The sequence below is a fragment of the Phocoena phocoena genome, chromosome 10 (assembly GCF_963924675.1).
Source record: "Phocoena phocoena chromosome 10, mPhoPho1.1, whole genome shotgun sequence".
Classification (NCBI taxonomy): domain Eukaryota; kingdom Metazoa; phylum Chordata; class Mammalia; order Artiodactyla; family Phocoenidae; genus Phocoena; species Phocoena phocoena.
The window spans coordinates 34,109,176-34,131,322 of NC_089228.1; the positions used below are offsets into that span (position 1 = coordinate 34,109,176).

The following is a 22,147-nucleotide window of genomic DNA, read 5'->3' on the forward strand; positions in this document are numbered from 1 at the left end:
CATCAATTAGAAATATTTCTTGACAAAAAATATTTCTCAGGTCCAGGATATTAGAAGCAACATAAGGTATGATATAGCTCCCCCTACTCAGGCACAAACTCACTGGTGATCTTCAGGCAAATTGATGCCCCTCACTAGCCCTCAGTGTCACCAGGTGGAAATGGACAGTGTTAAGCCAGGGAGTTCCTAAGGCCCGTTCTGGTCCTCAGATTCCACAGTGCGGTTCAACGCTCCCTCATGGCGGAGCTGCCCCGTCTGGATGACAGTCTTTCTCTGGAGGAAGGCAAAATTTATTTGGGATAACAAGACCTGGGTGTCCCAGAATAACTAAATAAAATCCCCAAGTGAATGTAGGAGACAATCTGACTACTGATGCATTGAATAAAGGCAAAATAAGGGAATAGGTATTGGTCAAGACCTTAGTTCCCACCAAGGGGGAACAAAGTATATGGAGGATGAAGCAGGGGGGTTTGTGGCCTGGAAGTGTCACTCATTGGTTCTGTTGGCCAGAACTCAATCACGTGGCCCCAATCTGACCACAAAGGGTGGGGAAATTTCATCTTCCTGTGGACCCAACAGAGAAAAAACATGCTTTGATGAATACCTAATAATGTCTCCTCCACAAAAACATGCACATAGATTTTGTAATTAGCATTCCTCTCTCTCCATTCATAACTAAACAAATCATCTTTATGCTGACAGCTAACTGTATTAAACATTTATTCTGGGCTAGGAATTGTGCTAAATATTTGACATACTTTATCCAACTGAGTCCTCAAAGCAATCTTGTGAGGTAGATTTCATTATTACCCCAGTTTCCCACTTCTCAGGTGAGCAAGCAGAGGCACAGAATGGTCAAGTAACTTGCTTAGGGTTGCACAGCAAAGTAATGGTCAGACTCAAGATTTGAATCCCATTTCTTCCTAAGACAGGGGTTAAGAGCTGCTAGTGGACAGATGATGAATAATGTGAGTGCTTGGAAAGCTGGAGCTTCTTGCACTGTCAGCTGCTCTGAATCCAGAAGAGACTGAGACCCTCAAGCTATCATCTGCAGATTTGCTTCCTGGGGTCATGGCTGAGGAGATGGTGGTGGAAGGCTGGGAAGTGAGTCCTGGCTAAGGACACAGGAGGCCACGGAGCTCTTGGTGGCCATAATCCCTGCCTTCCAGCAATATCCCAGGCTCTAGTCTGTGTATTCTCCTGGCTCTGTGTCCTGAGGCCATGCCTCCCACCCTAATGTTGAACAGCAGGAAGCCTGGAACTGGAGAAAGACAGAGCTTACCCCTGAAGTTACTGGTGAACCGCCCCAGTCTAGGTCAGCTGGTCCCATGGCATGTGGCCTTTCTTCCCCTGATGAAAGTCTCAGTGCTCTTTGCCTGGGTTAAATATGGTTACTTCTCAAGCCCCCACACTTCTTTTCTGCTCTCTGGCCTTCTGCTTTACAACCAGCTTCCAGGCAGAGTACTGAAACTGTCTCTGAGACAGGGATCCTTAATCACGGTGCAGCCTGATGGCGCCTTGGGCTCATCCAGAACAGGCACCCCACACCTCTGGCCTCCTGCACCTCAGCTCAGGAAAGGAGAAAATTCCTGTTATCTTTTTGCTTTAGAGTTGAGGCTCTTGCCTCAGGGGATCACTGAAGAAGCCAGGACGGGCCCAAGAGACTCTGGCAATAGGTGACTCAGTTCAAGCAGTAAAAGCAAAAAAGGTATGAGTTGAATTTTGTCATGGCCGCTGACCCCAGTGTGACCTGGGCCACAATAATCCCTGAACTGCAAATTGGCCCCCTCTACTAATACGGCCATGGTAAGACTCAGCTTATAAGGCTCAGACAGAATGGATGTGAAGGCATTCCCAAAACTCTGAAGCGCTATACAAAGGAAGGTTCTAATAACATTGAAGTGACAAGCTCCCGCATGGCAACTTCTGGTACAGTTTCATAATTTACCTACGATGTGTACAAAGGATCTCCAGTCTGACTTGGCTAAGATTGGTGCCAGGCTTCATGGGGGTGAGATTCTACTGAGAGTCATGTGTTAACTCCACTGACCTCAGGATGTTTCAGAGAGGAGGAAGTAGAGAGAGGCGGTAGGTGTAACGGGGAAAACTGGGATCACAGGAGAGAGCTGGGTTTCGGTGTTGATCTATCCACTTATGACCTGAATGACCTTGGATAAGAGTTACCCATAAGAGCAGAGTTGTGAGGACTTATCTGACAGTGCTATATAAACTATCAAGTCAGATACAAATAGGATGTTTTCATGGCAAAAAATTTAGTCAGAGAACTTTATCTGCCTGAGGTCAAATAGTAAATTGGTGGTCAAATTTGGCCAGGATGGAATCTGTTAGCCCAGTGTTCTTTCTAGAAAAGATCTTCTAGGCACACAAATTCTTCCTGAACAATAGTAGTCCACACACATGAGGAAATTAATCCCCTTAGAGAGAATGGAAATTGAGTCCAATAACCCATTAGAAAGTGCAATACTTGGGACTTCTTTGGTGGTCCAGTGGTTGAGACACCACGTTCCCAATGCAGGGGGCTCAGGTTCGATCCCTGGTCAGGGACCTATGATCCCACATGCCGCACGGCAAGGCCAAAAAAAAAAAAAACATTGAGAAAGTTTGGTACTTTAACTACTAAGTGTTTCAAGGTCTGAGGAGACACGTTAATTGTATTTAATCCCATGAACGTAACTCATATTCCCGTCAAACCTTCAGATACACAAAGCACTCACTCACAGGGCCACTGACCTCCCGGTTTGGCATCACTGAAGAGTGTTGGTAGAGACAGAGGGTCTTTGTAATTAACACATAACATCACAACAAAAGACATTTGTTTTATTTATTTATTTTTTAGCTCTCCAGTGGGAATTTGGCACAATAGATTTCTTGTGTGGCAGGGCTCATTAGGGCATGCAGCAGTGCCCTCAGGCTGGCCTCCAGCGCCCCTTCCTGTCAGCTTTTGCATTGTTATTCCCTTGGCATTTATAAGGTAAAGGTGACTTAGCTTCTAATGAACTCTTAGTCACACATAATTGTCCATTTAGTGTGTGGCATTTTTAGCATTTAGCCAATTTAGAAACCCTAAAATCATAAAATACGATTGTTAAATTTTTTGACTCCAGGAAAAAAAAAAAAAGGTGTTTTATAAATTCCATCTGCCTAAGTTTTTACAGGTTGAGGATTTGGGAGTTTGGTTGTATCAGGCTCTGTTATCATTCTTTGCTTTTGTTTCTCAAAGGGGGAATAACAGACAGCATCATCTGTGCCTCACCGGACACCTGGAAGGGAAAGGACCTCCTTAAAATCCCTCACGAGCTGTACCAGCCCTGCCCTTTTCCTTCTCCAGACCTGGAGTCCTCACAGGTGCAGCAGCTAGGTGCTGCCCACCGGGCTGTACCCAGGCCCCCTGAGAACCACAGCTCAGGGGAGCGAGACCACTGGGAGTGTGAGATCAAACCCAAGCCGAGGCCAGCCAATCTGCGCCACGCCGTGGCCACCATCATCATCACAGGGGTGGTGTGTGGGATCGTGTGTCTCATGATGTTGGCGGCTGCCATTTATGGCTGCACCTATGCAGCTATTACCGCCCAGTACCATGCGGGACGCTTGGCTCAGATCAATGAGCCTGCGAAGACAGAAGGAAAAGAGCTGTTTGACAGCTCAATGGCCTGAGAGCTTTCATCTCAAATAGGAATAATCATTATAGGCCAGAAGAAAGTTTCTGAGTAGGGCTGATGGTTCACTGTTACTTCCTCATTTTCTTTTTCCAAAAGGAAAAAAAAAAAAAAAGATGTGTCTGTAAAAAAAGACAGTATTCCTGGAAAGAAATTTATGTTGAGATTTTTAAAAAAATACCATAGTTGAAACAGAGATGATAACTTGTGCTCTGTGCCTGAGAAGTTATGACAATATTCTATGTGGGGAAGGCTGTCCACAGAGAAAGGGAAGATACATCTCTTTCAAGGTACTCTTCCCTGCATTAAGTTGCCTTTACAGGGCAGCAGAAATACAAACACGCGTGCCAGCATTCCTGGCAGCTTTGTGGTCCACTGGAAAACTGCCCAATTTTGAGTGCCTGGGAAGAAGTTGGCAATCTTACCCAATGGGCACTGAGTGCTTCTATAGTCCAAGTTCATGATAGACCGGTGATACTTTTAGATGTTAGGTATGTTATATATTTAGCAAAAGCGTCTGTTGGTTGGGAATTTTGTAGCTTGCCACAAGAGTCAGATTATATTTAATTTTCTAAATCAGAAAACCATTTGGGGCTTTCTAGGCCACAGAAGAAGAGGGCTCCATGACTCGATAATGGGACTCAGGCCCAGGGTCTGGGGAAGTTTTCTGATGCAAGGGTAAATAACATATAAACAAACACAAAGAGGATGGGGTGGCGGAATTCGAGGCACTATTACCCAAAGGCCATATCCACCAGGCGATTGGAACCTTCCATTTATAACTCTCACAGCAGGAATGAATTTAGGGTGGGCTGAGAGCGAGATAATGGCTTATGTGTATCTGTATCTACGTACATAGTGTGCAGAGTGCATAGGCTTGTTCAACCACACCCACACATAAACATACTCAGAGCAATCAGTTTACCCACTAATGAAATGCAGCCGCGGCAGGGTGGAAGCCAGCAGCTGTTGACCACCACCCAGATTGTCTACTCAACACTCTGGGATAGGAAGTCAGAGGAAGTCTGAAGAGAGTGGGAATTATCAAGAGGCTGGAGATACGTGGGAGCAGCCGTCCTGAACATTATTTAGGCTGGGGCTTAAAAAAAATCAGGTGTGGCTTGCTTGACTCCACAGACACGGTTCTGAAGAGCTGCATGCAAAGGAAATTTTTGTAAATTGAATCATCATTTTAATGCAGTAGGGGATCTCGCTATTTAAAGGAACCTTTCATGGAATCTTTCTGTAATGGCAATAATTGGCTCCAGATTTATGTATTTTGTAAATTTGCATTTTCTCATGCTAGGATTTCTTAAAGTAGAATCTACCTGCTCTCTCTCTCTCTCATGATGTCCCATCTCATACTTAGTCACCTGTTAGTATTAAAATCATTTTACACAGACGAGTTAAGGACTTGGCAAAAGCAAGGAATAGCAAATACAGGGCAAGCTGTCCCTCCAGAGGCCTTGACAGACATCATTAATCAATCCCAGCACTCCTCCCTGAGCCCTGATGCACCACAGATGCCTTCTTAAGACAGCACTGTAAGGCAACCAGAACTAATCAACTGGAATTGGTTCAAAGGATAAAACATATTTGTCATTCAGGGTACTGGCCCTATATTCACTCTTTCAGGCCATGTAAAAGTTGCTTGGATCCTAAATCAGCAGTCCATTCCATAAACTGGCATGTGAATGGGCGGTCCATTCAGCCTGGAATACTGTTTCCCTGTGTGATGTGGCCAAAGCCTTGCCCAACAGTATAAAGAGGCCGAGGGAAAGACGGATGAACCTACCCTAGCCTACCCTGCAGGACACAGAGGCCATCTATACCTGCTCACAGTGCTTCACAACTAGTGTGGGCTGCCCACACCCACAAGTTAAAGATGGGCCATCTCTTTGGAGCAGCAATTTTGCTAAATGATTCTTCTGGGGGAAAAAGTATAAATTTGATGTTAATTTTTTCTGAGTATTAAAATAAACCTGGGTACGTTAAAAGAGTAGTTTGAAAAATTAGCATATGGATTTTAAGATCAAAAAGAGATTCCAGAGAAAGTCAGCTGCTGCATCAGCTTCATCCCAAGCCTGGTGCTTCCTTTCTTCTCTGCTTCGTGCACCACTTCAGTGGGCGAAGCTGAGCATCCGGTCTAAGGTTGTAGAGATTATTTTCCAGGTGGAAAAAAAATCTTTCTTTCCCTTGCCCTGGACCATGAGCCCTTGGCCAAGAAAGCACTATGAGAAGGGAAATCGAGAAGATCTTTTTATACATCGTCCTCATTTCACCAAATGTTTCTGGAGTTCGTACTACGTACCAGGCATGGTGAGAGGTGTTCTCGTGAACATTCGCGTAATCTTGGCAACCATGCTGTGAGATACTTGAACAGATATTACATAAGCTGGGAACTACTGAGGCCAACCACAAATGCCTCTTCTCATTGCTGCGATTTAAGACATGCAGTGCACCGTGCTCTGCCGGAGGCCTGGTGACTGTACAGGTCAATCCCGTCCCCCTGGCCACAGTGATTACATGACAGAGCTTCCAGTGCACCGCTGAAAATCCTGAAAGTGGCTAGAATCCTCACTCCTCAACACCCACGTCCTATTAGACTTCTAAGCACAGATGATAACTCAGGCAAACGGATTCCTGCTTTATGAGAAGTCTTTAAGGAGAATGACTAAAATGATGCCTTCATGTATTCAGATTTCTATCTTTTGCCTATAGTCACCAAAAAGAGCAGTTAACGATGAAAATAATTACCCTAAAATGTCAACAATTCTCTCAGCACAGAAAAATATAAATCAAATTGTTTAGATTAACAATTCAGCGTTATCATTTGTTAATACGAGAAATGAAATGTTTTCTCTGTTAAAAACATCACAGATGAAAGACCCAATTTGCAGGGTATTCTGTGAGAACCACAAATTATCTTTCACAACCACTACAGCTCATGAGGGGTAATTTGCAAACGCCTCATAGATTATTTTCAGCTGTTTATTGCTGCTGTCATATTTATAAATTCCCCTATAAAAATGCCCTTCCTTCAAAGAGTCATAGAGCCTTACTGAAGGAATACTGTGAACAAATATCACGTTTAGTGTTGATTGTTTCTGAGAAAATCATGTAAAATATAGTTTCTTCATTATATTTAGCGGAACAGTATCACTATTTTTGCTCTGCCAGAGATCACAAATTCACACTAGCAGGACCCAACAGACATGAGGCATATAAAGACGGCGTAGGAGGAATTTCTTCCACAGAGATCGTGGAGAAAGAAGACCTAGTGTCAAATCTATACCTGGAAAGCTTTTAAAATTAAGGCAAAATTCCGTGACCCTGTGGGAACAATCTTGTGCTTCAGATGATAATATGCCCACAGACAACTGGGTATTTTATTTTTTTCTTACAAAAATGAAAGACTGAAAAGTGAACCATAGGATTGCCTCCCGAAGGTTCATGAAAATCAAATCTCATTACTCAAGTTTACCAAGTTACCCCAGAAATATCACACTCGTCTTAGATCCAAAATATCAAAGGAAGTGGCTCAATTTCTAAAATGATCTATCCATAGCACCCATTATCATAATTATACAACTGTTAGAAACCTATAACTTTCTATCACAGATCAGGAAATAACTGTTTTCACTTGGGTCAAACCCACCAGTGTATCCATTGCTAAATGCTATTAGACAGAAAACTACCAGCAAATGATATTCCAACCTCACATGGCATCACTGGGGTGTGGTTTACATGCACAACTTCAGGGAACTATCCTGCTTTCCCTTGCGATGAAAATGTTTTTTAAAATTTATTGTTTAATGCTCAAAATGCAATAAAATCTCAAAGAAACCTCCCTCCGGTTGGGAGAAGCAGCTTTCTAACCCCTCACTTTCTTTTCAGATTCTTGACTGGAGTATCCACACCTACTTTTCACTCCACTGACACTGAGTATTCATGCGGATGGATAGGATGTGACCCAGTTTCAAAGACTCATCAAGAAGAGCCAGAAAAAGAAAAAGAGGATTGGGAGTTGGGAAAGTCCTTGGAGAGCATTTAGTCTAGGTCTGGCAAATTTCAGAATAGCTGTGACCAGCCTCCCTACCTGTTTCAGACATTGCTAATGTCTGGCCTCAGAATCTTTTTTAATCTGTTTTCTAGGTACCTACTCCTGATCAACTGGAGTTGACTTATGAGACTAAACCTATCTGCTACCCTCATATAGTTCCATATTCTTATTTCACAAAGAGCAATTGCAAGCATGGAAAAGGAAAGGAATTACCCCAAAGTCGCACAGATAATTAACTGCACACCTGATAAATGCAGCTTGCAGGAGCATGGGGTTAGAATGTATAATACAACCCAACCCCTGCCATTCTTCATTCATTCTGGTGAACCACAGTATGAAGACTATGGGATTATTATATTAATTATTTGGAAAAGAACAATTATAGTACCACCATCAACATTTATTGAACACCCAGTTTTGTGCCAGTTGTTTTCGGTGTAGTATTTTCATTTTCCTCTAAGTCTCAAATCAACCAAAAATATGAGCATTTTACTGCCACATGACAGATGAAGATACATAATCATTGGGTTTGGGTCGCTTGTTCAAGGTCATATCATTAATTAGTGGAGTAGGAATGTGAATGAAGGATACATGGGTTTCTTCTTATGCGTCTATCTACTTTTTAGTATATTCAATATTATCCATAATAAATGTTTTAAAAAAAAGAATGACTCCAAAGTTTTTAGACTGAATAACCAGATAACTAGAATGACTTAAATGTGGAATCGATTGCATTTGATGGGCCTATTTGAGAGGCAGGGACACTGAGTAGTCAAGGGAGAGAGGTTGGGCTTGGGAATCACCAGCTCATGAAGGGTGTTTAAAGCTTGAGAGAGGACAGGAACCCTGAGGCCCTCCAACATGTACAATCAGGAGATGAACAAAGTCAGCAAAGGAGGCCTAGGAGGGTGGGCAGTGAGGTAGGCAAAGAATCAAGTAAAGAGGTTTGCAAGGAGAACGTGATCAGCTTGGCCAAGTGCTGCTCACAGACCAAGAAAAATGAACATCTGAAGTTCAATTTTGGATTTGGTAATGTAGGAGCTACAGGTAACCTTGATGAGAAATGATTCACTGTGGATGAAACCTGGTTGGAGTGGGTTCCAGAAAGCATGAAAGAGAGGAAGTGAGAAGAGCATAAAAAATGAGAAATAACACAAATAAAATAATTTGATAATAATTTTGGCTTAAAAAAACTGACTATATCAGCAAAAATCTGGAAGTTGATAGATGAAGGCTAGTGAAGTAAAAGCATATAAAATGCCCATGCACTATGTTTTCACTCTGAACTTCCTTTTTATGTTTTAAGACAAATGTACACTCCAGTCTGCCTGAGCCTGGTCATATATAATTTGGCCTTGAAGTAGGAATGACATTCAGACACTGATCTTGACCTCGTGCAGATCTTTTCACCCAGAATAGAATGTGGGAGCTCTTGGTGAGTGCAAACTGTGGGAGGCCATTGGAATAAAGAGCCTTTGATCAGCACTGTCCCTTTCCCACCACAGACTGGCAAAAGCATTTTCCATGAGCAAGAGTCCACTGACTGACTGTCAAAGCATTTATGCTGCAGCCTCTGGTCATGCCCCCTCTTCCCAGGGAGGGGAAATGTACGTCAGCTCATTTATCCTCTCTGGCCCTTCACGTAGACTGAGTCATATATATTCTAATCTTCACTGAGATCAAAATCCCACTAAGGTCACTAGGAGATTTGCCTGGATAAGGGTGGCTAAATAAATCCTCAAATCTCTCATGAGCCATGTTGGGGAAAAAAGTATCCCAGAAACTGTTTTCCACCAAAGCACGTGAGGGCATTTCCAATGGTCTAACAAGCATTATGCTGATTACACTGTTCAGAGGTTTATAAACTAGAGCAAAGATTAAGTAAATCACTCTCTTGACTGACAGGGAGAGCATATATTTTAGAAAGCTCAGGATCTTTGACTGGAATTTCTCTGTAACCACATATATAAAAACATTAGGCACAATGATGGATACCTTCTGATACAGGAAGCTCTGTCTTTAATATCTACTTACACAGCCTCTGATTTAAATATTCCCTTCATTTTCATAAGATAAAAAGATGGTGAAATAAGTGAGTGAACAAATTAGCATTTTAGGTGTTTTTTTTAAAAAATGGACTGTGACATATTTTTATCTAAAGCAGGAGTTGGCAAACGTTTTCTGTAAAGAGTCAGGCAGTAAATATTTTTGGCTTTTTAGTCCATGTGCTCTCTATCCAACATTATTTACAAAAACAGCTGGTAGATATCTGACAAGGTACTTGTATCCAGCTTATAAAAAGAACTTATATCTCAACAATAAAAAGACAAATAACCTAATTATAGGCAAAAGATCTGAATAGACATTTCCCCAATGAAGATATGCAAGTAGCTGACAAGCACATGAGAAGATGCTCAGTGTAGTTAGTTATTAGGGAAATACAAATCACTTCACGCCTACTAGGAGGGCTAAAATAAAAAAGATAGACAATAGTAAGCATTGGTAAGGATGTGGAAAAATTGGAAGCCTCGTATGTTGCTGGTGAGATTGTAAAAAGGTGCTACCACTTTGGAAAACAGCTTGTCTGTTCTACAAAATATCAAACCTAGAGTTACCATATGACCCAACAATTCGATTCCAATTTCTACCCAGGTGAAATTAAGACATATCTGCACAAAAACTTGTACATGAATGTTCATATCAGCATTATTAATAATAGTTAAAAAGTGCAAACAACCCAAACGTCCATTTACTGATAAATGGATAAACAGGATGCTATACATACATACAATGGGATATCATTTGGCAGTTTAAAAAGCCAGAGTAGTGACTTCCCTCGTGGTCCACTGGTTAAGATCTCCCTTCCAATGCAGGGGGTGCGGGTTCGATCCCTGGTCAGAGATCCCACATGCTGCCCTCATGGCCAAATAAATAAATAAAATAGAAAAAAAAAAAAGCCAGAGGACTGATCCTTGCTACAACATGGATGAATCTTGAAAACATTAAGCTCGGTGAAAGAAGCGAATCACAAAAGGCCACATGTTGTATGATTCCATTTATCTGCAATGTCCAGAATAGGCAAATCCACAGAGACAGAAAGTAGGTTAGTGGGTTTCCTGGGGCTGGAAAGGGGAGTGGGATATCAAGAATGAAGGGGTGTGCGTGCGTGTGTGTGTGTGTGTGTGTGTGTGTGTGTGTGTGTGTGTGTATAGGGGGTTTTTGGGGGGGATGTTAAATTGTTCTAAAATTACATTGTAGAGATTGTTGCACAACCTGCAAAACACTAAAACCCAACAAACTGTACACTTGAAATGGTGAATTTAATAGTGTATGAAACATATCTCAGTAAAACCCTAAAAGAAGGACACAGGTAGCATCCTAGATTTGCTCCTATGGGCTACAGCTTGTCAACCTCTGTTCTAAGGAATAAGTACATGAAAGTGTGAGCTTCAAAGTTTTACTATGAAACATTTCAAGATACTATAACGACATTGCCTAGGTAAGTTTTTCGCATAGGGGACGGGACATGGCAAGAAGCATTGACTAATGAGAGGTGGTGGGTGTAACATACATCATTCTTACCAACGGTAACAGCAGCAGTAATAATTTAGCAGCTAACCATTACTGAGCACTCAACTATAAGCATTCACTAAGCACTTTATTTATATGAATTCATTTATTTCTCTCAAAAGGAACCAGAGGGGTCCCCCCAAAGCCAGACTGAATCTGGGTGCAAGACATACTCCATTACTGGTTAATTTTTCTCCTTTTCTGTGGTGATGAAACAAATCTCTGTCTTTAAAAACTAGGCTGTTAGAAATGCAACCAAAGCACCAATCAACCTTGTTTTACAAATGTGAAAACTCAATCTCAGAGCAAGAGGGGAGAAATGGCCCTGTACTCACTCCTAAATCCTTGGCTTACATTAGGGTTAACATCCAAATCCTACTATGACCTCAGAAAGAGGAGTCTTGCCGATACAGAACTCGAAAACCGGGTATAAGGACCTGTAACTCCAAAATTCTGTGGCTGATGGGGTGGAGAATGTGTTGGGGCTTTTGATAAGGTTTATAAAAGGACAGTGGTTCATGGGAGTGAGTGTCCTGGAGAGTTAGCACAGAGGATCCAGTTTCTCAAAACTCTGGGCTATTTTTATTTCTGGAGCAATGATCCTGCACTATGCAGAGCAGCTGTTCTATGTGGCCAACTCTAACTCAGATTCTGTTGCAGACTTGAAATACAGTATAATTGGTAGCTACATCACTAATCCATTTCTACGAAGTTTGCTGTTGTCATTCCTACCGGCCTTGACCTCCTTTTGTCCCTTCACAGCACCCACCAGTCAACTTAAAAAAGCAAATGTCAAATATATAAAAAGCCCCACCTCATAGCTGACATTTAGAGCAAAGACTTGCCTTGGGTTACTCACCTCCCCCTGGGGCATCTGCCCATCTGCCCATCAGCTGTGTGTTTAGATCCTAGTAAATACCACCCAAACCTGAGAAACTCATTTGTGTCTCACAGAACCCATCTAGATACAACATGTATGGGGGATCTCATCCAAGATTCCCGGAATCTTGTTCCCTCTGCTTGGAATGCTCTTCCCACAGATCTTTGTATAATGGCTGTATCTCATCATTCCGATCTCTACTCATGTCACCTTCTCGGGGAGGCCTTCTCTGAGCCCCCATCTTCCCCCAATCTGGAGAAGCATTGCCTCTGTCATACGCAAGTATGAACATGAGTGTTCTTCCCTGCCTTTGCTACTCCCAACCACGCTTCATTTTCTACAGAGCATTAGCCACTACCAGAAATTCCCTCTCCCTCCCTCCCTCCCTCCTTCCCACCTTTCTTCCTCCCATTCGTGCCACACTTGTCTGTTGTCTGTACCTCCCACACAAGTGGAGGCTCCCCTCCACTGGCAGCAACTTAGTCGGAATGGGTCTTCACTGGGCAGCTGCCACCCCAGCCTCAGGGTGGGGATGCCAACAGTGCCCTCTCACTGTATGAATCATCATCCCCTGACTCGCTCCAAAATGCCCTTTGGGGTGCTTGTTCTCAGTTGTATCCTCAGCATTAGGTACATAGTCGATGCTATATATATATATATATATATATATATATATATATATATATATTGAATTATCTAATTAGAAAATGAAGAAATGAAACATCTCTTTGTAAATGAGCCTATAAGGGAAAACACTGAATTTGAAAGCGCCAAGAATTGAAGTTTGTCTGTCAGTTTAATCTAGCATTTCTCAATCTCACCTCTACTGACATTTTGGACTAGACAATCCTTTGTTGTTGGGGGGCTGTCCTGTGCCTTGTAGGATGTTTGGCAGCATCCCTGGCCTCTACCCACTGGATGCCAGTAGCTCCCCTCCTAACCAGTCATGACAATCAAAAATGTTTCCAGATGTTGTCAAATGTCTCCTGGGGGTCAAAACTGCTCCTGGTTGAGAACAACTAATCTAATCAGTAAGTATTAATTTCTGCTATGATAAAACATTCCCTTTGCTCAGATCTACAAACTAGAAGTTTATCCATGTAGACTTGACACATAATTCCTAAATACTAGTTAACTCATATACACCAAATATATGAAATCCCACCAAAGGAAAGTTGATAAGCTGAATATTTGCCTATAACATTTTGGCAACATTATTTACCCAATCCTAAGGAAAGCTGTATATTAGATAGTACACTCAGTTTAAACAGCACGTACCTGACAAAAGCTAACGGTCATTGATGTTAAGCAATCTCTTTCTTAATCATCTAGTTAAAATGAGATCCTTTGTCCTAATATCAAGCATCCCCCTTCATTACACTGCCCAGAATTACGCAAATGAGACCATTTAACCCACATTTTCCAGTTTCCCCCAGTGAATGGATCTAATGTGGTGTATGTTCCCTGCAAAGGAATAGATCAGAGCCCCCCCAAATTTACTAGTAATCATTAAATTTTATACTTAAAACAGGTGAATTTTTGGTATGTAAATCATATCTCAATAAATCTGTTAAAAATATTAATTTCTATAACCAATGCCTCTAATGCCTATAATGTCTGTTGCTGATCAGATTAGCTATTCTAAGCATCAGGTTAGATGCTTGGACCTCAGAAAAGACATCTGCTGATGCAGGGACAACTACTGGGCTAACACAGTTGCCATTAGGAATGGACACTAAACAGTTTTTCTACTCCTTAAAATATCCATATTGGTCTGTATCATTTTACTATGGTGTGGATTGCAGTTTTAGCTGCTGAGTGACTCTCTTAGAGTTTGGTCAAGTACTGTGTTCCTATTGTTTGGTCAGTAAACTGTGCAAGTGTATGTACCTACAGAGAGCAAGTAAATATGAAACCCATCTTTCTCAAGTCACTTAGTCAGTATTTTGACATATTTACCACATCAGCCCTCACACTTGGCACTAGGAATAAAAAGGTAATTGGGATGGTCCTTGTCTCTGGAGAGTTTATAATTTATTCAAGAAATGAAACTAGAACATCTTAGAAGAGATTTTAGATTTTGGTATGCTAAAATTTACATTTTAAAGCAAATGCAAATAATTCAGAATTTATTACCTAGTGCTTAAAAAATTCAGAAATATGAACTTCTTACCAAAAATTGAGATTAAGTATTTTGTATTTGTCAGAGCGAGAGTCTAGAAGGAGAATACAGAAGGTCAGACAAACACCCCAAGGAGGGGAAGAAATTCCCTGCATGGTTATACCTTCCAACTTGGCTCAATTCCTCCCCTCAATGCATTTATTTTCTTCTCCAGGTCATTTCCACCCTAGCATGATGGGAACAGTGTTTATGACTCTTGTTCTATTGGGCCTGGTCTCTCCATTGAGAGTGGAGTGGAGAATTAGCACCATGATCTAGGTAATTTATGGAACTCAAGTCAATAACAACTAAGTAAGGGCAAATAGGTTTCTGCAAGTTCAATTCAATTTATAGAAGCCTCACTGAGGGTCCACTATGCTCCAGGGACTCCATCAGGTTATGCTGTGAAGGACAGAAGATGAAAAGTACGAAGTCTTTGACCTCTAGGAGCTTCTAGATGACTGCTCAGATTTTCAATTCACTTGTCCTGTGTAGACATAGCTTTAAAAATAGCTGCTCTTTTAAAGTTCTCTGGTGGGGAGGGACAGGGGGCTGTGGGAGGAACTGTCAATTACAGGGCCCGGTTATTATTCATTTGTATCTAGAGTGCTGGCAAAAGCACAAGGTCAGGAAATATTTATTGAATAAATGAGCAAATGAATGCATAGGTATACTGCCAACTTGAAGATAAAAATGGGCCACCTCAAATCCTAGCAATTTTATACTTCCGCATATCCAGATATTTTCTTGTTTGTTTTCTCTTTTTATCCCCAAATCAACCCAGAGTAAGGTGAGGGAGATAATAATCCAAACCCTATTTTAGATAGAACTTCAGGGACCCAAGACCACACATTTAGCAAGTTATAGAGTAAGTAACAAACCTACGTGGACCTTACAGTCCCAGGCTTGCATCTCCAATAACAACAGAAAAATGGATTAGGGTCCTGACACACACAGCAGGTTCCAGGGCTCTGGAGAGACTTGGTGGGCCAAAGAGAAAGTCATACCACTTCTTCCTTTGCAGTGGGAAAGCAATTAAGCAAATTTAGCATGCTAGTGGCAGCTGGAGAGTTGGCAAGTTCCTCAAGAGAAGGACTGTAAGCAATGTCATAGGCCAAGAAGATGTATGGGGCCCATTTATGCACAGAGGCTGACGTATAAATGGAATCCGGCCCAGTCTGACTGACTGCCCTTTCTTCAAAGATGTCATTGACAGATGACTATCTAAATGTTTTTGTTTGAAAAAAAAAAAAAACAAGAAAAAAAGAAAGAAGAGAATAACACATTCACACACACACACACACACACACACACACACACACACACACAGATACACACACAAAACCAAAACAAGAAACTTTCTATCCCAAACAGACATATGTAGCCAATGAACATGAGAACACCAGATCAGATCTGGGAGCAGTGCAGGCTTTTCAAAGTAGTCCTTGATAATAAACTAAAATTGTACACCTTTCCTTTCAGAAAAATTTCAATTTAACACAGGATTTCATTGAAGCCCCAAATTGCTGTCAGTTGGCTGTATCCCATCTGCTGTTGGAAATACACTGGTGGGGGAAAAGCCTGCTCACCTATTCATCTTCACCTGCCAAAACAAGGTTTCTTCCTCAATTAAAATGGGCTTTTAAATTTTAGAGTAGTAAACAATGTCTACTTAAATTTGCGGAGAATACACAGAAGAAAGTGACCAAACCTAATTACCCAGTGACATGACGGGTGAGTCAGAGTCAATGAAATTTGGGGGAAGTGCTGAAGAGGACTCTCTGCTTTTTGAGACATAAAGGTCCTTTTGAAGTCACTGCCTTCACGGTGCTGCATCCATGTCAGCCTTCAAGATCAAAACTGAGCAATTCTGTTTTATCTTATGTCTATAAGACCCGCTTTAAAAAAGAAGATTAATAATCATCAGATTTAGAAGGTAAGGACTAAATACAGTTCCTTGGATAACCTTGTTTCTTTGTCTTGCTCTGTAATTATCTTCTGAAAATGGGCACGAGTTGACACATAGTGAGTCGTAGTAAACAGGAATATGTCTCTTCCACCCACTCAGGGTGGGCCAACCATGTCTCATAACTTGCCTGTGGTCTCTGGCCAACTGTATAACTCAATAGTAGACAAGCATGCCATTTGGAAAAGTCATGGTCTTCTCCACAATGGATACACAGTGCCCAGGCTGAGTCCATGTTTTGCCCATACTCAGCCAAATAGACATTTATGAAATATAAGCCATTTGGAAACATTTGAGCACACAGTTTGTAAACTTGGACAGATGTGGCTGGGATGGGCACAGTGATCTTAGGGCCAAAACAGAGCATCCTTCATAATGACTTAATGAGAAATTCAAGGAAAAGGTTTTAGAAAGAAATTTCAAACACACAGACAGATAGTTTGGTTCAGACCATGTCGTTATCAGCTGTTGCATGTGGCCCCAACTCCAGGGAGATAACATGCCTCCAGAACTAGCTGGCTGGGTCAGCCTGGAGGCCAGTAAGGCTGACCTTTAAGCAAAAATAAATCTTGCTGAGTTAAATGATCCTGTCTCCTATTTTCCTCAAGGAACATGAGACAGTAAGAACGGTAGCCCTGAATTTTCACAGTCCTTATCTCCTGGCTGATTAGTTATAGGTCTGCATAGTTCAAGATGAGCTTACAGGTCAGATACATAAGACTGTCTTCCTTGCTATACCCAAAAACCCAGGAATAACCGGGGCACAACTGTCCCCAAATCTTTCAATCCCTGCTAATCTATGAGAATACAATTATGATGTATAGGCTATACCAGAAATAAAGTGGGGGAAAAAGGAATATTTCCCAGCCAAGGAACAACCACTTGAAACATGTCTGATCCATTTGAATTCCTTCCCACAAATATTCAGTGTGTGGAGCCACCACAGAAGCTGATGTTCAAAATCACCCTATAGTACAGCTTACTGAGAGAGGCTACTGAAAACAAAATGACTCCCTTCGGTAAATCTAGCCAATATCAGGATGATACTTGGAGTGTCTCACCCATCCGTCAACCAAAGGCTCCAACAATTATTTATCAGAAATAGACAATGTGCCAGACACGCTCTTAGGCTCCATTTTCTCAGCAGCTGTCCTCAAAAGAGGGCTTGTGGCAGTTTCTGGTCCTTTAGGCCAAATACCACCAATGAAAGCCGCCAGCCAGCCACAAAAATCTACTGACACTCTTGAGAGTGAGAGAGATGGGAAAAGCCAGAGACAGGGTTTCTTTGATAATTCAAGACTCAATCATAAAATGTTTTGGCTTTCTTCTGGTCCCAAACCCAGCACCTGTAGATACAACTAACTCTAATCACTCAGGGGGATTAGGGCGATGAAAATCTCATGCTCTCCAGAGAGGTGCACATTTCAGCTTGTATTTGCCTAAAACAAACCCACAATTTCCTTGTATGGCCCCTGTTATCCTAATGACATAGAAGTGGAAGATCTGGAGCTTACTTTAAGTGTTCACGGCACCTACTGTCAAGAAATGATCTTTTGCACGCACCAACAATTTCTTACTGGCTCAGAGTTTAAGAATAAAATCCTGGGAAATATTTCTGCTTTCACATCAAACTCCACCAGCTTTCAGAGCCCTGGATTGGAGAAGATGATGCTAAGATGAAGAGGAAGTAGTTTTTAATGTTTTTTACCTTTCAAAGCCAAGTTTCTGATACGTGGAAGTAGCTGACAAATGATGAATGGACACCATGCTTACTTTACATTCATTGATTGAAATCCATCATTTACCTGCCACCACGGGAGACTTCCGTTCATCCAGGAGCTGGATGGAGGTACTTGCTGTCACCACATTGCTTTTGTTAACTGTTCCTGTAAGAAGAAACAAAACAAAACACGATGACAAAAATGAAGACAGTCACAGAGCTTATGTTAAGAGAGTGATGGTATTGGTTTGCAGTCACCAGTTCTGTAGACTGTGCTGGGGCTTGCTTCCCAGAACTCGGAGCTGGTCAGCCCTGTTAGGCGATAGGTGCTGGGTGGGCGGTCCTCTCAGCTGAAGGAATCACTGCACCAAGTTATGACCACCCCTAATGGGGAATGTCCAGCCGCTTCACATCAAAATTATTAACTACCATGGAGGGACCACATTTTTAAAAATTTGTGGTTACTAATATCAGTGTTTACTCGTGTCAGTTTTCATATTTATATTGCCTTTCTAAATATAGCCATGGAGAGCTGCTTGAGATAAAGTTTTGAAATTATTTTACAGTGAGTTGAGAACTCTAGCTCTGATCTGTTGGTTAAAACTTTACTGATCTATAAAATTCTCACTTCAAGCCAGGTTTTTCTGAACAAAACCATTCTAAACAGGGATAGAGCTGGAATGCAATCCTTACCCCAAACTCTTATTAATGTGATAACAATATGGTATTAGTATAAAGAGATTTTTAATCACCAACAATGTTTCTAATACTCATGAATTAAAAGACGCTGAGCACAAATTCCTAATGCCTGTAGTTAATAATTGTTAGTCCAGTGCCTGCCTTTTAAAAGGTTCAATGAATGTGAGCCGAGTGGAATCCAAATGAATTTAGAATCAGGGAGAAGGCAGATCTGAATGTGAATACACTTATGACCAAAGCAATTAAGAATTTTCTGGCCCGAGTCTAAGTTGTAATAAAAACCAGCTTCTTTTCCAGTGTGTACAGGTATTCAACACACAGGAGAAAAAAACGAGGGAGAGCTCCACCACAACACCTGCATGTGGTGATTTTTAACATTTTCTCCAAATCTAAAGGGGCCACGAAATCTCCTAAGATATTATGTCATCCATAACTTTACCATGAACAAGGTAAATTCCTTTTTTATTATGCAATTTCATTGAAAGTTCAGTGAAAACCCCACCTGCCAAAAACCAATTAGACAACAGCCAGCCTTAATTAATCAGAATTTTTTTCCAGACATAATTCTTTGTAGGAAAAATGGTGAATAATAACAAAGCAAACTGACACGAGGAGCCATCACGCACGCACGCACGCGCGCGCGCACACACACACACACACACACACACACACACACACACACACAGCACTTCTGGGAGATGCTCTCATTACCCATAGCTCCTCCTCTCTGTCCAGTATTGGGAAAAAGCCCTTCTGGATAACCTGATGGCTCCTGTCCAGATCTAGCAAGCTAAGTTCTATTTGTTTCTTTAGAAGACTACGAAAAAGAAAGTATCATGAGACTGCACGATAAAAGAAGATATTATTATTGATAGATTTGCAGCAGAATTAGAAAGTCCACTGTCTCTTAGTTGATATTTTCAGCAATGAAATGTGATACAGATAAACATATAAAGAAAGAGCCTTAGTACCTGGAAATTTATATTTGAGAACACATGTATGTGCATGGCCGTGGGTAAACATAGGCCTGTCACCACAGGAGCACAGACTCCAAGAATCTTGGCCCTTAAAGGAACCTAACTGATAATCCCCTCTAAAACCCCACCTAGGGAGGGAATTTCTACAATAACACTTGGCCTTTCCTTGAATATCTTCATTAACGAGGGACCCTCTTCCTAATGAGTCCATTTAAATAATTATTAGACAACTCTTGTCAACATCTCTTCCACAAATTTTGAAAGCCTTATTTCTAAAGACGTCTTCATTCACGGAAATGAGCAAGTGCCAAAACTCCGGGAGGGGCTATGACACTAAGCGTTAGAGTCTCCATTAGGGTTGACTTGGGAATGCTTGCAAGAGATTAATACAAAAGGCCCTAATATAAAACGTAAGTATATACTGAACTGTCCAGAGCAATCCAAGTTTATAGAACTATGTCTTATTCATCTCTGAAGTTCCTACAAGGCACGGTACAGAGCCTTATACAGAATGAGCACCAAAAATATCAGATGCACGAAACAAGAAAAAGCCGAGGACAACTGAAAAGATTTTCCAGTTTGTCTTGCTTCTAAAACTGGTTGAAATAAGGTAATGTTCAGTTCTTTTTTGGAGGGAGGTGATCTTTGTTTTTTTTACAATATCGTAAAACCTTAAGACTGGAAGAATCATTGGCTACGTGCCTCTCATTGGTCACCGCAGCTCCCTGTCAGGAGAGCACGAGGCCAATCAAAATCTTAGTCCTTACTCTTGCATGTTGATTTAAATCAGTTCTGATGGAGAACTGTGGGCCTCCAGAGTGATCTGACTTGTTGAAGGTTCTGGCAATGGATGTTATGGCTGTATGAATTTTCTCTAAGTAGGGCCATGATCACATTTTAGATAAAAAAAAAAATCTATTGAGAAGTCCGTATTCAAATTCCACATGGTACAAAATAACAGTCCTGCTTCCTGACATGCTTTTTACACAATCTGGTTAAGTTAAAGCTTCCTTTTATTTGGAGCAGCAACACTTATGGAACTGGTCACTGGTTCAGAGCTAGGCCAATATTCAACACTGGCTCTCAAGACTGAATTTGGCTCCCTTAGCATCCAGCCTGCTCCCTCATACTCTGCACGCAATGCCCAGGCCAGCGGGACCAAAGGGACAGAGCCAGCCTCCAACAAGGGCACCCACCTGTGCTGAATGGGATCGAATAGACAAAGCTCCCTGGAATCTGCTCAGCGGCTCTTCGGTACCAGAGAGGGAAATGGTCTGCATTAAAGATGTTCTCCTTGTCTCCAGCTTTCAGGAAGTCCCTTGAAATAGAAAAGAATAAGAAGAGCATGGCACCACTCAGCAAGGAAAAGCCAGACACGAGTGCATGCCAGCAGCTTTTGTTGGGTAAAAATAATGTTGGCTTTTAGAACCCCAACCTGCTTTTCTCAGTACAGAGAGGACCTGTGTAACATTGTGTACCCCAGATTACTCAGAAATATCTTGTAGAGTCCTGGCAGTCAGACTCCAGTGGGTGAAATGATTTTTCCTAGTAGGTCTAGTGAACTAATAGTCTTAGCATCTGAAGCAAGCCAACAAAGCCTCCAGAAATCACACCAGAAGACCAAAGGGAGTCAGAAAGCTTTGTCTTGCCTTAAAATCCAAACACACAGATACATATCCTTGAGAGGATCAACATCTTAGGTAGATCTCTCTCTTCTTATAAAAAGGGTAAAGGAGGTAAAAATGGGTCCACATGGGAATCTTTGCTTCTTTCCCCCCCTCCCTACCCTCCAGCCAAACAGGACTGTTCTTACTTCTGGGTACTAGGGACTGTTGTGGTGAGACAGGTCTAGGTTTTAGGCAGAGCTGAATGATCTTGGGTGAGTTACTTGGGTTAGTTACTGAGTCTCCGAGCCCCATTTGTTCATCTACAAAGTGGGAATAATAATATTACACTTACCACGATACTATCACAATAACATAACACCATGTGTGAAGGGTCTAAGTAAACTGAAAGTGGCTCACACAAATATATGGGATTCTTAAAGCCCAAGAGTTTTTTTCATTCTCTATGCTTGAAATGGAAGCTGTGAAGTGATAATTTCTTAGACTTAGGACTGTCTTAGGACTGACTTAGGACTTAGGAGGAGAGCAGTAACCATACAGCGGAGGCTGACATCACAGGTTGCTATATGTGTGTTACTACACGTGCTCCAAAAGGCCACACTGAAATCACAGGATATATTAACATTGGGGATGGTGGCAGGTTACAGAAGCCATGAACTATAATGGATCTAATTCCAAAAGCATGTGGTGGGGACAGGAGATAGACCCTCAGTGTAGGAGCCTGATGATAGTATAGCTCTAGGATGGGAACTTTATATTACCCAGACCTATCACCAATACTTTGAACTCTTCCTTGTATGCTCTCTTTA

General features: G+C 41.6%; 2 protein-coding genes across 2 annotated transcripts in view; one reads left to right on the forward strand and one right to left on the reverse strand.

The window, feature by feature from the left end:
- LRTM1 (leucine rich repeats and transmembrane domains 1) overlaps nt 1–3,675 on the forward strand; it is a 17,794-nt gene extending 14,119 nt beyond the window's left edge. The window contains exon 3 of the mRNA XM_065884983.1: nt 3,242–3,675. Within this exon, the coding sequence (XP_065741055.1) occupies nt 3,242–3,675 (434 nt within the window). The remainder of the gene's footprint in view (nt 1–3,241) is intronic.
- The window catches only part of CACNA2D3 (calcium voltage-gated channel auxiliary subunit alpha2delta 3), a 787,108-nt gene that overhangs the window by 129,513 nt on the left and 635,448 nt on the right, over nt 1–22,147 (reverse strand). Inside the window, exons 26-27 of the mRNA XM_065884772.1 lie at nt 20,910–21,031; nt 18,123–18,203 (exon numbers count right to left, since the gene is read on the reverse strand). Coding sequence (XP_065740844.1) covers nt 18,123–18,203; nt 20,910–21,031 — 203 coding nt within the window. The remainder of the gene's footprint in view (nt 1–18,122; nt 18,204–20,909; nt 21,032–22,147) is intronic.